General features: G+C 42.8%; 1 protein-coding gene across 1 annotated transcript; it reads right to left on the bottom strand.

Moving 5' to 3' along the window:
• Nucleotides 1-2225: 2225 nt before the first annotated feature.
• Nucleotides 2226-15662, bottom strand: cacng7b (calcium channel, voltage-dependent, gamma subunit 7b). Its single transcript, XM_023426291.2, has 6 exons — nt 15410-15662; nt 11044-11239; nt 10560-10646; nt 9226-9366; nt 6628-6773; nt 2226-5897 (listed from the first exon to the last, which is right to left on the bottom strand). Exons 2-6 carry the CDS (start codon nt 11237-11239, stop codon nt 5442-5444), a joined length of 1026 nt encoding a protein of 341 aa, XP_023282059.1. The 5' UTR covers nt 15410-15662; the 3' UTR covers nt 2226-5441.
• Between the last annotated feature and the right edge of the window lie 229 nt (nt 15663-15891).

Raw genomic sequence — 15891 nt, 5'->3', positions numbered from 1 at the left:
CCCTCTCCCCTCCCCTCCCCTCCGTTTGGACGAGCGCTCGCCTGCCTGTCTGCTCCGCTATCTATTTCTCCCACACTGAGCCCGACGCAAGCAACTTGTCGCATCCCACCAAAAGTCCTCAGTGATGTGAATGATGACGGATAATGTCTGAATCGACACAAGACGATTTCCTACTACAGTATGGTGCGCTACAAGACCACGGCGAAGGTTTCACACCCCCACCCCCTCACCCCCCACCTCACCCCTCCCTCTCTCTTCTCTCTCATATTGAGGAAACTGGTCTGGATGTGCTTATTGGAGCGTGTGCAGGGCGCGCGGGGCTGTGTGTTTGTAAGTAGCCTATTAGCCATGACCAGGTTATATATGTGTGTGTGTGTGTGTGTGTGTGCGTGTGTGGTGTCTGTGCTATTGATGTCGATATTTTTTTGCTGGAGAGCGACTCGATGGAGCGCCAGTGGGACACTTTTCCTCTGTGGTGATGATGATGATGATGAGGGCCGCGCTGGTAGTTCTGGGAAATGCAGCACGAGCGCAGCCCTGCAGAGAGAGAGAGAGAGAGAGAGAGAGAGAGAGAGAGAGAGAGAGAGAGAGAGATGTTAAATCATGAAGTCAAATATCTACAGGTCAATATCTGTGTATTAATATAGACAGAAATTCAGCAGGAGCTGTATAGTAATTGTGATAATTGACTATCATTGCCATAATTATTTTGTCACGTGACTTTGATGATGATGGATCTCTCTGTTTATGATATGGACTAGATAATGTCATCCACAGATCTATAAAAATAGAGCCAGTGGCTGAGCTGCTGGTCACACAGCAGTTAGGATGCACAAAACTGAGCAGACAATGACCTTCAATAGCTTTAAAATGGCTTTGCTGTCCAGTTCACCCCTTCCTCTCTCTCTCTCTCACACACACACACACTCACTCTCTCTCACACACACACACACACACACATACATACATACATACACATACACAGGAAGGGGAGAGGAAGAGCTGGAGAGAGCTAATACAGAGTGACAGGTCTTTCATGCAGTAATGGTGATGGTGAAAAGAGAGATCCACTCAACCCACACACACACACACACACACGCACACGCATAAAGTCAAACACACACTAACACACAAATACACAGACAAACAAAAGAAAGAGACAGACGCAAATTCACACACTGGCCTGCACGCACGCACACACACACACACACACACACACACACACTCTCTCTCTCAGTGAAAAGCACAGAAAAGTGGCCGCACAACAACCACAAGTCACAATTTAATCTCAATTGTTTGCACCAGCAGTCAGGCTTCATTCATCAGGAGAGATGCTCACACACATGCACGCGCACACACGCGCACACACACGCACACAGCTAGCAGTCCTGGAAGTCAGACAGCAGAGTGCTCATGCTTTTTAGTTTTATTGACTTGTGGATGTTTGATGTTTGACTTCCTAATGTAACACCTCTCAGTCTCACTCTCAATCTCACACACAAATACACAAATACACACACACTGTAAAATTTCCGATAATAATTATAGTTTTAAAATGTTTAATATGACATTAATTTACTTTCTGTTCCAGTTGGTCAGAAACTGAGACAGGCTGTTGCGCCGTATGTATTATTAGTTCACCTTCATGGCTCCCTCCTTTTTTCTACTCTGTTTTTGACCTTGACCAAAAAAAAATTCCTTCATCCTGCGTAATACTTCGAAAGATCTGTTCATTCAACATAGACGTCCCTGTTTTTGAGAGAGAAATAAGTTTGAGTTAAAGATTTTTCACTTTCCTTAAGTGAGGATACTTAATATTACAATTTGTTCTAATGCTGTGTTTCAGTTTCAGGCTGCTCATGATAAACAATTTTTAACCTTCACACATACATAAACACATATGCCAACAAACGCAGCCCCACACAAGCGCACACACCCATAAAACACTCTGATCAATGGTTGCCCTCAGGCTGTGGTGGCTTGCCGTGACTGAGGAGGGAGCCTGGTTAACACCCAGTGGCTCACTGCAGTGTAGTGTGCACTCACTTACAATGATTCCCTCCATCACAGAGACCAACCAGAAAATACTCTTTATATATTATATTAATGTAAGTGCACGTTGGGCTCGTATTATTGGCTTATTTTTCAGTTCTTACCTTGTTATACAAACATTTTTATGGAAAATTTAAATAAAAAATGTATTGAGCATATTTGAAACATATCCATGAAATTAATCCATGTTAAAAGTTTAATTCATGTATATCAGAGGAAAGTGAGTGACAGATGTCAACACTTTCAAGAACAGTGATCTTATTACAATTTCTATTGAATTATGTAACTCCAGATTATACAGCATTGGTTCCATTGAAGCATTGAAAAGCATTTGTTTTATCCCTTTTTTTTCTTAACAAAGATGGACATGTGCAAGAAGACTAGGCTTTCTGCAGAAGCAAGCACAGCTACACCCTTTTATATAATCATGTAGCGGCAAAGAAAAAGGCTGCGGGTAGAGAGGGAAAAACAAAGAGGTACAGAGATGAAAAAGAAAAGAACAGCTGCAGTTTAAGAGGCACCAAATGATTATCGAATGGTTCCATTATTAAAAAGCAAAGTTATATGTAAAAGGATAAAAGAACAGAACAGAAATGCTTCACAGCTGTCCACAGTCACAAAGGTCACGACGGGGTCGGCAGTAGTCTAAAGGTTAGAGGTGGACTTTTAAGCAGAATGCCTAATGGCAGGGAAAATCTGGACAGGGAAATACTTTGATCTTCTTCAACAGCTACTGCTGAGGTGCCCTTGAGCAAGGCACTTAACCCCCTAACTGTAACAGCTGAACCCACAGCAGAAGGCTGCGGTCACACTGGGCTTCACCTCAATATGAATTTGTGCAGCTGCATAAACAAAAAGCAGGGCGGTGTTGAAACACCGCATGCATGATTAACAAAGCCCCGCCAAAAAGAAAAAAAAAAGATGATATCTCAGTGATCTTACTTCACATGTTCCCATGTAAGTCTTTACAATTTCCACACCACACGTCATCTGTAGAACATCACTGTGTTTCCCTCTCTCCAGCATCACAGTGATAATGAAAACCAGCCATTACACAATGACACGGTGGTTTGATTCTCATTACAGAGATACATCTTATCAACATATCCCTATGCATGTTGTGCCTTTAAAAACAAGCAAACAAAATATAAATATTCTAAATTAAAATACCACTGTTTTTGACACGCAGGTCCTTCTTTTCTTGATAATTATTATTCCACACCTTTGACACACTGCACAGTATTTGAGCGGCTTAACCGGGGCACTACTATTACAAGAGCATCTGAAATTATACATTACTTTCTAAACAACACCACAATATAGCTGTCTCTGGCTAAAATACATTTATAACATTGGCTCAGAACCTCCTGCAGTTCCCTATGATACAACCTGCTACACTGCGATGCCTGAAGGAAATGCTACGACACAGAAAGTTCGTACATGGAGAAACGTCTTCAAGTCACACATTCAGAGCTGCAACGATAAATGAGAACACGAATGGAAAACAAATTTCACTCTCAGTTTTTGAGCAAAATGCCAAACAGCCCCTGATTCCAGTTTCTCAGATGTGAACGCTTTTATTTATCATATATGATGTTAAACTGAAGACTTTTGGGTTTTTAGAAGTTTCCCCCTTATTTAAAAGCAGCATAACAACATTTAATAAATGTTGGATGCCGACAGGAAGAGTTATAGTTGTTGACAAATATAGAAATAAACACTTCTGCTTATGACTACATTATGGTGTGTTATAAAGTATTCATGAAATGTTTATATCCTGCTTATAAATGACAAAAAGAGAGCAATAAATCGCGAAAATAATTAGCCCTTGATGGAAACAATCAACACTTGCAGCCCTAAACACAAGACGCTTCGGATCACATTTTCAAAACATATTTTTTTCATACCCTATAAAAAGTATATGGCATGATGCACTCTCACAAGTGGCCGCCAAATATGTTGGAATAAAGTCGTGGACTCTGATAATGATATATAGTGTCAAAACTAGAGGACCTGCATTTCACAAACAGTGGTATTCGTTGAGCCTTAAGTGCAAATGTAATTAATACTTTCATCATGTGAGATTTCCAGATATTTAAACAGCATTTGAGCTTTAAAAAATACTTCTAATAACTCTGTAAAGCGTTTAAAGATCCATGTACAGCTCAAAACATATTGTCACTCCTGACATTCACTGCAACTCCACCTCTGGACAGACCACAGCTTCAGTCCAACCCCTCTGTGCTGCACCATCTATTGACACACAGTGCAGGTCAGTGAGGAGGGAAGGGTGCGTGAAAAAGTAGTGAACTAGACCCAGGGCTGGTCCAGGGTCGGTGCAAAACAGTGGCCAGTAGAGGGCATCAGACCTCTGTATCAGTGTCGTGTGGTTCCTCCTTCAAACCAGCATGCACTGCACCCAGGGGGTGTGTTGTTGGTTGTAGTGTGCCCGTTGCAGCGTCTTCATCCAAAGCAGAATGACTCAGATATCGTCTTGATGTGACTTGTGCCAAAGTTTCATTCATAAACTACAACAGCTATATCGAAGTCCTCATGTGCAATTTTATGTACAAGAAGTTAGAAATTTGTTTCTTAAAGAAATATGTAAAACATAAAGTTGATTTCTCCTCATGATATTTCAGAACATCATCCACTTCTGTCTGCATTTTGTTTCACGAATGTTAAACAACATTCACACAAAGCACTCTCATTTCAGAATTACTCTTATTATTAACTAATACATTTTAATTCATAATATTATAATCCTACTTTGACATTGTGAGCCATGAATCTGGATTGATGATGTAAGAAATTCAGAGAAGACAAGAATATTTAACCACATTTACCTTTTAGTAAAAAGGTACATCGTCCATGTACTTCATGAATTATGTATGTATAAAACTATGTGTATCCTCAGTCTTTGTGATCAGTGTTTTGCATTGTACATTTCCAAGTGCATACAAATTTCCCGCAGCACTGCAGTGTCTTCGTATTATACCGCAGCTCCTGCTCTCTCTCTCTCTCTCTCTCCCTGCCTCGCTCTCTCTCCCCTGTATTTCCTCTGTCACTCAGCCTAACCTCTAAAGTCTTTTTAGGAAACACTTTTGTCCCTCTTTCCTTCATGACAAACTGAACTCTTTGATTTCTTCCCCCATATTTGTCTTTTTCTGTTTCTCTCTGTCCATCACCGTTTCTGTAAAATCACAGCAGTGATGTAAAATATTCTTTTATAATCTCCAAAACTTCTTTTGTTCTTGCTTCATACTGCTCCAAAGCTACATTTTCTTTCCCTCCTCCATCAGCATTAACTCTCATCCACATCTAAATGTACATTTTACATGATTATGAGGAGTCAGTGTCTCTCCTTCCCTCCCCGATGCTCCCTCTTCCTAACAGGGGGAGGCGCTCATTTGCATGTGTGTGTGATAGTGAGGGGGAGGAACAGGTGATGGAGGCATGGCCATGGGAAGAGCCTGGCCTTGAGGATGTGAGGAGTGCGACCTGGGCAGGGTGTGTGTGGAGGGGTAGCCAGCAGACTGAGGGGGCATTTGGTAGCTCCCTGCAGAGGAGGAACCAGAGGGTGGGCTTCCCTGGATGCCTGCTTGGAGGTTGCTCTTGGTCGGCGCTGGCGGCGCCTGGTTGAGCTGGATGGAGATGTCACTGGAGGCCTCGGAGGTGCTTCGGCCTCGCTTCGGCGGGGGCCAGGAGGATTCTGGGTGCAGGAACTGGCCGCTGTAGTCACTGCTCTCGGACAGGCGGGGGGGGTAGAGAGCAGGGTGAGGGCGGTACATCTCTTCCTCAGCGTAACGCTTCATAAACAGATAGACTGACATCACCCCGGCCCCCTGAGAAGAGTGAGTGAAAAAAGATGGCAGTGAGAGATGAGGGGAGATAAGATGCGGCAGGGAGAGAGGCTTTTAGTTACATAAATAAACTGAATTCAGAGACAAAATAAAACTTCAAAGTAACTGTTACAAGTGTTGTCTGGGGAAATTAGATTAAAAGTGACTGATAACAGCGAAGTGAAAAGGGATGTACAAAGTAGAAAGGTGTGCGTACTTTCATCTGCAGAGGATTCAAGGTGGAATGAGTTGTTTAAGCTAAAATAGATTTAAAGGCAAAAGAGGAAAACAACAGTGTGGAGGAAAGATGGGAGGAGTGCAGAGGAGGGGAGGACGTTAGTTCATGCTGAACTGTCCACTGCACCACATTAAGAGCAATGCAGCTGATGACGGGAAAGAAGCAGAAGGAGAAGGGGGGAGGGGGGAGGGAGGGAAGGAGGGGAAGATGAGCAGAGGATTCACATGAAACTGCATCATGCATGGATGCACACATGAGGACACACACAGACACACACTAACCCTGCAGCTTTGCATCATAACCACTGATACCTCACATTATCTCCAGAATACTAATCATCTTACCTGGCTGCACACTCAGCAGCAGTACTCCATTCACGGTGTGTAGTATGTGTGTGAAAACAGCCACATAAACACACACTATGTCTTTTTTCTTTCCCATATTTTTCTCTCTAACACACACTCACACACACACATGCACAGAGCACAGACTGACCTCTTTGAGTAAGAAGGAAGAGGCAGCGAAGGCGAAGGACCAGCCGTAGTAGTAGTTGAAGAACTGCTCGGGCTCCCTGGGCCGGTTCATCACCTCGTCATTAATGCTGGAGATGTAGAGCACAAGTCCCACCACCAGACTGAGGCCTGCACACAGCACATTAACAATGACAGAGAGTCAGATACAAGGGAAAGCAAGGAGGTCATTATATGGCAATCCAGACAGCTGCACCAGTGTGGTGAGGGTTTAAGAGACAGAGAGGGAGAGATGTGATGTGGAGTGATCACACCAAGCAATTAGCCTCCAAAATGCTAACATTAATAAAGAGACTGGAGAAGGAGAAGAGAGAAAGCGTTTACGCATGTATGATAATGACAGATAGAGATAACGATGGATTACTTCCACAAATGAAAAACAATGTATAGGTTATTAATGAAAATAGGTTAAAGGGAAGACTTGTTTTATAGAAGAAATAAATAAAGAAATACTTTGTATAAGTGTGTTGCTGCCCTTCGCTTCACCAAAATTTTTAACCTTTTTAATCATAGGTTAACGAGTGGTTAAGTTTAAGAGACAAATCGCTTTGGTTAAGGAAATATTGTGGTTTCAGTTAAATGTAGAAAAGTAAACACACTGAGTCTCATGTTTAAATCACTTTCAGCTTCTTCAGAATTTAACCCCAACACCACCATCTTTACCTTAACTAAGCGCTTTGAATGTCTGAGCATTACCATAAATAAGTTTTAAGCAGATGTTGTATTGCAGGGTATTCCAAGGTAAAACAAATGAAATTTGGATATCCATTTAAACTTAACTAAACGATATTTTGTGCCTTTAAGTTAATTGTCTCATTTTTTTCTTTAGCAATAAAGATATGTTTAAAAAGAGATTAAAGAGGGTTAAAAGGAAGTACAAATGTGGAAGTGGCTTGACGCAGTTTTGAAGACTATTTAGTAAGAAGCTACATGCAGCTTCCACCAGAATAGGCTTTTCACCCAGAAGCAACACATACAACATTAAACCCCCCTCTTCTTCTAGGAACATTGACATGCTCTATACGCTGCCTCAGAAATGTTAAATGCATGAGATACAACATATGGCCAACACTGAAGAATCAATATTCAAAGAAAGCTGCATGCTGTAAGCAGCGAATATGAGTATTTTTAGCTTTCGCTGCAATATTCAAATGTACCACAGGGCTGTCAAGCGGTTATGTCCTTTACATGAATGGTCGGTTTAAGAGGTTGTGTTGTCGATTTAAAATTGAAAAGCATGGGAAATGCAGAAACCATGCTGCTGTCAATCCTGTGGTGGAAGTACATCTTTATCTAAATAAGTAACAGCTCAAAACTGAGGGAAACACACTTGCACGAGTACACTGAGAGCAAATGAAAGAAGAGAAAGTGTGAGACAAAAGGGAGAAAGATTTTGAAATAAATGAAGTGTCTGCAAGTACAAATGCATGTGCAAGATGTCTGTGGTGTGTTTGCCAGAAGAAGAGAAGAGAGAAACTCTGTCTGAGCTTCAACAGCTGTGGCTCCTACTGTGTCTTTCTGCTGCTGCTCTGAATTGTGTAATATTAACCAGAACACAGCCGACCCAAACTACAATATTTATCAGACCACTGTGTCAGTGATGCCAGCAGAATGGGCTCATATCACTCTATAGTCCACAAAAAACCACCACAGTGGTCCACAGTGACTCAGAACACTGAAAGAATATACTCTGAATGAAGGAGTGAGTAGGAAGTGAGAGGAAGGAGAGTGACTGGGGGGGGGGGACGAAAAAGCAGAGAAATCTGAGAGGCTGCATGAACAAGAGAGGGGGGAGTGGGTGAGCAGTGTTTCAAGAGAGAGGCTTAGTGCAGCAGAATATCCAACTGCTGAGAAGCAATTTGATACACTTGCCCCTTTATTATCATCCTATTATCAAAATACCTCATAAAGTAAAAGACTGCGACACTTCCAGCACAGGCTATAAACATTATATAACCCCCCTTACATAACACCTATTATTCTGCAACACCCTTTATCAGCAAGTCCCTGCTCTGGAGAGTGGGAGCTGTCGTATCAGACTGTGTTTGATGCTCCTCTGAGCTCTGCGGCTCTGCTTCCTTCTCAAAAACGTGTCAAGTGAAACAGCCTTCAGAGAACATGAGCTCCAATTTGGCTCCTGACAGTCTTTACTCCGCACACTGAGCACAAGAAATGGGAGCATTACAGCCACCTGCTGTTCAAGAGGGTTAACTACACTAATGCAGAAATTCCTGCTGAAAAACTGCTGAAGGAAAATTTCATGTTTTTTTCCACATTTTTTCCATTATATTTCACGGAAATCTGAGGAAAGCCTGTTCGTACCAGTGACGTCAATTTTATTCCAGAGTGAGGCAAAGTCAGAGGAGCAGAAAACTCACCTTGCAGGAGTCATGAAGACTAATCTCATCACCTTTCCTGATGACAGTCCACACACCTGCATCATACACTAAAAATAGAGCCATGATGGAGTGTCTCCATGTGTGACACAGGACACACCAGGCAGTGGTAATCAATCACAGAGTGAGGGAGCGGTGACAGCCGGACATGAGTAATGGGGTCCCACCTGAGAGGATAAAGAAGATGCCGGACACAAAGGCCAGGATGGTGCGCTGAGGCCGGATGTGTCCGATGTTACTGATGACGAAGGCCGTGAAGACAAAGAGCAGCGACACCATCGGAAAGGGTGTGGCTGTACGCACCATCTCTGTGGGGAACAGAGAGGTCACAGTGTTAAACAAAGCTGATGGGACGTGTCCTTTAACTGCTGGGAGGGTGAATGATAATGTGTCAGGACATTAATAACCATAAAGTCTTTATATAAGGTATCCACAGTCATGCAGTGATGCACCTCTGAAATAGGGGATGGGAAACTACATTTTTTTTCTTACAATAGTCTTTATTTCTCAGTGTTTGACCAAATCTCAACAGGATTCATTCAGAGCGAAGACTCCAAACGCTTTGTAGCCACTGGAAACAGAGTGATGATGTAAAATGTTACAAAGAGGCTACAAAGAAAAACATTGAAAAGTAGCTGTGCCAGCTGAATTACAGAGAAACATTAAAGAATTCCAGCTTTTCCTTTATTCTTTATTATTTTTTCTCTATTTCAGTTTTGTAGCAAAGGATATTCAGTAGTGCCTGAAGCTATAAAGTGAAATATAACGTACAACCTTGCAACCCTGCATATTATTTACTGTTTGAAAAAGTAATGATAAAATCTCTTGTTCAAATTATTATCACTTACACACAATCTAATTTATTTTTATATGCCATTTTAATTGAACTCTTGTTTACCCAGGCAAATAACTTCAACACAGTATTTTGTTTATAAGAATCTCCTGGCAAAATTTTCTAACTCACTTTCTTAAAGCAGTTCATCCGATTACTTTTGGAGAAAAAGTAATATTAGCGCAGCAGCAAATGATTAGTTTCACAATTTATTATTGTGTCAATAATTTTCACAATTAATTAATTAATTGTTTATTCTGAGAAACATCAGAAAAACTGTGATGTGTGCCGTCAAATGTCCTTTCGGTTTTCCCAGAATTTAAGGTGACGTCTTCAAATATCTTATTTTGTCCAACCAACTGTCCAAAACCCAAACACATTCAGTTTACGATAATATGAAACAGAGAACAGCAGCAAATCCTCCCACTGGAGAAACTGCAACCAGGAATGCTGGCACGGTTTCTTTAAAAAAAAATGACTGGAGACAATTGATCCATTATCAAAAGAGTTGCAGGTTAATTTTCTGTTGATTGATGAATCACCTTTCCTCTGAAATTATGATCCAATGTTAGTACCCACGATCAATCAGCAGGGGGACTCTGCGGTTACTCACAGCTACAGCAGAAGATGTGTGATATCACTGAGTATGTTGTTGCATGTTTTACTCACTTAGGATGTTTGCAGTGTTTTCAGTGGTGATCTCTATGTCGGGTTCGGTGAAGTACTCTGATGCAACACATCTCCCATTTTCTGATCCTGTGAGGAAACACACATAAAATAAATAAATAAATAAAAATATTAGGGTTTGCTTTTAGGATCAAAGTCAGTGATGCGTGAAGAAACAAAACCAAACCAGAATAAAGCATGTGGGTCTCTGCAGTCCTGCTCACAGGTAACGATCATGTTTTGTGACAGCTATGATTTCAGAGGCCAGAAGCTCGCTCGCCCTCTTTTCTCCCCTTCCTGCTCTCTCACTCTGTCTACCTCTCTCTGGGTGTTTTGCTCCTGTAACGATGTGTACATATGCACACACACATAGCAGCGCTGTTCAGACTGCGTTGTGTTTTAGTGTCTCAGAATGTGCACACGTATCTATCTTCTACAGTCATCCTTTAATTTTTGAAGACTCAAACATGCCGTTGTATCGTCCTACCAGCCACGAAGCACACTCTCCAGAGGCCTGAATGCAGCGCCATCTTCACCTCCATGCTCTGGTTCTGCTGCAGGATGATGCCCTCCACCATGATCAGCCAGTAGTCTGTGGACACGGCCACCCCCACCAGCAGCAGCCCGCAGGCTCCGAACACTGTGGACAGGATGGTCAACGCACGGCTGCTGCACGAACTCATCTGGGGGGCAGAGCGAGGGAGCGAGGGGTGTTAGAGGAGGAGAGGAAATGCACGTCAAAAACTGAAGAGTCAAAAATGTAGGTAAAATCGGAAAGGGTCATGGATGGGAGGTCATTAGGAGCAGGGACACACTGAGAGAGAGACATGTGATGTGCACTCATGCAAACAGCTACTGGCTATTTTCCTGTCTTGCCTTGTTATTGCTAAAGATGAGTTAGTGACACATCCACTGGCAACCAATCCTGTTAAAGGTCAGAGAGGAGCCACTGCAACAGATGATGACTTCACGGTTAACCACTGAAGTTAGGCAAAGACTTGAAAAACTGAAAGATAGATAGTAAAAAAAAAAAACATACACATACACACAAAGATCAGGGAGGGGGGTAGAGGTCCTGTGTGACTCACACATGGTCTTTCTGTGACTTAGTTCCGGTTGACTGGGAAAGACTTCACTGCAGATCCTTTGAGCACGCTGTCTGTATGAATTTGTGAGTTTCTGTGCACGTGTTTGTGTGTGCATGTGTGTCTGGTGAGTGTGTGTGTGTGTGTGTGTGTGTGTGTGTGTGTGTGTGTGTGTGTGATTGTTCAGCTACTATAGACTCTGCTTAATTTGGACCTCTGTTCAGTATCATCAGCTTGACAAGTAATAGAGAGTAAATGCATATGGGAAACACAGAGCCGGGTTGCTGTTTACGGTAATCACCCTCATTTTGTTGCGTTATATAGCACATTATGTGTCACTAAAGGAGGATCATTACTGTAATGGGGCTGACCTGTCATTTCACCTCATAGCTTCCATTGTGAGAAGTTGGTTTCGCTTTCACTTTGATGATTTTCAGATGTTGGAGTCTAAGTATGAGGGCTAACCAAGTGTTTTACTCTGTGTTTCACATGTTATCTCTCACCAACTGCAGATTTTGTTGTTGTTATGTACATGCTGTGACTTTCACATTGTATCTCACAGACTGTGCTGGTCATTAAAGCTCATTAAAGTCACTACATATGAAATGTGACACAGTAATAACTGGCTGGAAGAACCCAGTTGTGGCCATGAAGCAATGAATGAACCTGCTCAGCAACAGATACACACACTGCGCTGTCTACAACCTGAACTGGAGACAAGAGGCACTGATATTTGTTGCAGCAGGAAATGTTTTTCACCTCTAAGTTGTCCAGTTTGGGTGATTATCTAACAGCTGCAGCTTCATCCTCCTGTTCACACAGAAGCTGACACGAGTGAAATCAGACATGTTCTTCTGCTGATGTACCGCAGCTGCATCAAGGTTTGAAAAGATGTGTGTTTGAGCTTTGCCTCTGCATATCGCTGTTGTGCTGAGCTGCTCATTTGCATACTTGTGGCCTGCCTATTTGACTTGTCATTCATAAAAGCTTCAGAGTGCTGCAGCTGACCAGATTCACAGGTCAAATATTCAAAAGCACATAATTCACTAACACGTAACCTGATAGACCCTGACCTTCTGTACCATCTTTGCATAAAGATAAAATACATCATTTATAGGGTTACCAATTAATTTAACACCAACCATTTATCAGGCACTTAAGAAAGCTTTAACAACAGAAAATGCCAAATGAATGACTAAAACATGAGAACCACTTTACTCTTCTTCTGTTCTTTCTTTGTATGACAAACCTTTGAGTCTTTGAAGAGCTGGGTTATAATAGAAACATTAATTCTAGCGGGGAATAAACTCTTAAAGATTAAGCCTGGCCTCATCTTATCTGGACAGCCACTGCGCGAGACGTGACCGCTATAGAAGTAAGTCGAGTTTCTATGCAGCTGCGGGGATGAATAGAGCTTCTTTTGTGAGCACGGCACAAGAATAATGTGTAAGAACAGAGCTGGCTGGTGGTAAAGGGTATGCGTACGAGAAATCCTCAGAGATATGACAAGTTTGCGCTTGTTAAGGCTGAAAGACGCAGATGAAGCACGGCGAAGCAGATGGACAGATGGACAAACAGAGCAAATGAAAGCTGTAAAATCAGAGAACTGAAATGACAGATCTAAAGCACTTAAGTACATATGTAACTGATGTAATCCATTTTGACCTTTTCATGCTATCATCACATGTATGTTTCTTGTGTAGGTGACGTGTGTGTCGTCAGGTATGGAATGAAAACTACAAAAATCTATTTCTAAGAAGAGAAAGTACATCTGTTCACAATAACACCCGATTCTAAGAAGTGACTATTATTGGACAAGAAGTGTTAGACACTGACAAGGTGCGAGACAGGGGTTGCAGAAGAGTCACTCACGAGTCATGCAAAGGTCACATATGTATGGTAAGTTGCTATTTGTTTTCTGAAGATTGCATTGATTTTTATATGTGTCACACCAGTTCCATTAATTTTCCATCTTTTGTCTTCTTTAATCAGCGGTTGTGAATCGTGCAGCAGCCCCAGAAGTGGCCATTACTGTTGCTGACACAGGGACTGGAGGACAAGAAGAGAAGACAGGGGTGAGACCAGAGGTTGGCTCAAGAAGCGGCGGGGAAGAGTTTGAGCCAGTGTGAATGAGAGAGTCTGAAGTAGAGTCGCTGTTAAATCAAAAACAACTCACTGAAATGACACATAAGTGAAGGCACAGAGGGGTGGGGGGTAAAGAGCAGGGAGCAGAGAGGAGTGGGACTCAGGGATGAACAATCACACCTTCCAGCAGTTGGAGGATGTGCCAAAGTGGTCAGGAGCGAATGTGAATCAATTGGAGTTGCAACACTGCAGAAATGAGTGGATGTGCCTGAGTGGCTCCTCCAGACTTGTTCAGCACCGCGGACAGCTCCCTCATCTCTCTCACAGACTGCCAGTCAAACAGCAAACACAACAACCACCCCACAGACCAAATACATCAGCTGGTTTATCGTGGATTTGGACCAACGTGAGGGGAACAAATTCGCCTCCTTTCTACTCAAATCACCGCCCCCACCCCCCTCTAAAAAAAATCCTCTCCAGAACTGCTGCAGTTTTTGGAGAAATAGCCCTTGTAGATTTGGGATTGAGATTGAGTGAAAAAAAAAAATCAGTTTCCCTGTTAGATTTGTGATAACAATCCCATTTTAGCGCTGTGAGATTGGCTCCTCAGTTCCCTCACCCAGAAAGTAATGAGCCAATTGAATTGGTTAGATAGGAGCCATGAGGGGGACAAAAGGTTTAATTCTCTCTAATCTGTCACAATCTACAGACTGACATCACCTCTCAGCCTGTCAGGAAAGAGAGACACCCAGAGAAAGAGGGAGTGACGGAGGAGAGGAGAGGACATGGAGATGTGAAGGAAGCAGAGAGAGGGGGATGAAAACTATGTTTGCACAGTCTTTAAGGCGGGAACAGAAAGACCTTGGCCCAAAAAATGGAGGGAGTACCCAACATGGACGCGCATGCACGAACGGGGACGCGCCTACACCTGGGCTAAAACTAACCAGCCTTGATTGTGCAGCGTATCCAAAAAAAAAAAAAAGGGACTGCTGCTTGAAAGGGACGATGGATTCACTCAGCAGAAAATAAATAAATGACTTCATAACGACTAAACGGCTGATATCGTGACTCAGTGGGTGGGTTTGGTTTGCTCATGATTTCTGCGCTGCCTGCACACACTCACAAAACTCGCAGCGTTTTCACGGAGCCGAGCGGGTAGTTACAACATGCACAGTTTCCTGTTCATCACATGTATGTAAAACAGCATCAGCATCCTGGCGGAGGTCTGAATGAAGCAGTGATGTGCGCATAGGATTGTTTGCACCCCCACCAACCCCCCCACTCCCCACCCCCCTCACACACACTCACACGCGGAGTTTGGAGATGATAAACAGAGCAGGGAACATGTGAGCGACTCAGACGTACAATTGGGATGATATTAAGAACAAATAATAACAATAAAAACTGTTTAACGGTTTGATTTCAGGCAACATTTGACTGTGATTTTTTTTAATCTGTGGTCTCTCAGCTGAAGATGAGACGCGAACACGACATGAGGACACGTTAGGAATGCTGCTCTTTTCAAAGCTGTCATCACACACACACACACACACACAGACGTATATGTATATACATCTAAAATGACTAAGTCAGGCTGAAAAGGCGTCGTCATCACAATTACTGCCAAAAAACACACACATACACACACAGAGAGAAGTGTTATTCAAAAGGAAAAATACTCACCCTGCCACGAGAGTCGTGCGCACACGTCAGTAGCCAAGAAACCTCAAACCAGGGAGGCTTGGTGGATTTTAGTCTTTCTCTCTCTTTTCCCCTCTCTCTCTGTCTTTCCCCCCACCTCTCTCGTCCTCTCTCTCTCTCTCTTCTGTGTGTTTACCCTTAAGCCCCCTTACCCATCCTCTAAATCCCTCACTCTCTCTTTCACTCAATCTGTCCCAGGCACTGCGGTGGATCGGTTCAGCGAGCTACTTTGGCTACAAGAGAGACATACTGTAGCGAGAGCAGGAGGGAGAAGTGTTGGAGAGAGAGAGAGAGAGGGAGAGAGGGAGAGAGGGAGGGAGAGAGGGAGAGAGGGAGAGAGGGAGGGAGGGAGGGAGGGAGTGAGAGGGAGAGAGAGAGAGAGGGAGAAAGAGAGAGGGGGGGTCAAACTACTACATCTCTTCCTATCACACAAATCCTTTTTAAATAATGTTTTTCTTTCATTA

The sequence above is a fragment of the Seriola lalandi genome, unplaced genomic scaffold, assembly GCF_002814215.2.
Source record: "Seriola lalandi dorsalis isolate HSWRI2012SDOR001 ecotype SW California unplaced genomic scaffold, Sedor1 jcf7180002054825, whole genome shotgun sequence".
Lineage (NCBI taxonomy): Eukaryota > Metazoa > Chordata > Actinopteri > Carangiformes > Carangidae > Seriola > Seriola lalandi.
This window is presented reverse-complemented; position numbering and strand designations above follow the sequence as displayed.

What these genes read in the sequence shown, in the direction of transcription:
- cacng7b (XM_023426291.2), bottom strand. Translation starts at nt 11,239, where the DNA reads ATGAGTTCGTGCAGCAGCCGTGCGTTGACCATCCTGTCCACAGTGTTC. An exon ending in GAGAGTGTGCTTCGTGGCTG is followed by an intron (nt 10,647 to 11,043) that starts GTAGGACGATAC and finishes GTTTCCTCACAG; the next exon opens with GATCAGAAAATGGGAGATGT. An exon ending in CTTCCTTCTTACTCAAAGAG is followed by an intron (nt 5,898 to 6,627) that starts GTCAGTCTGTGC and finishes CACTCTTCTCAG; the next exon opens with GGGGCCGGGGTGATGTCAGT.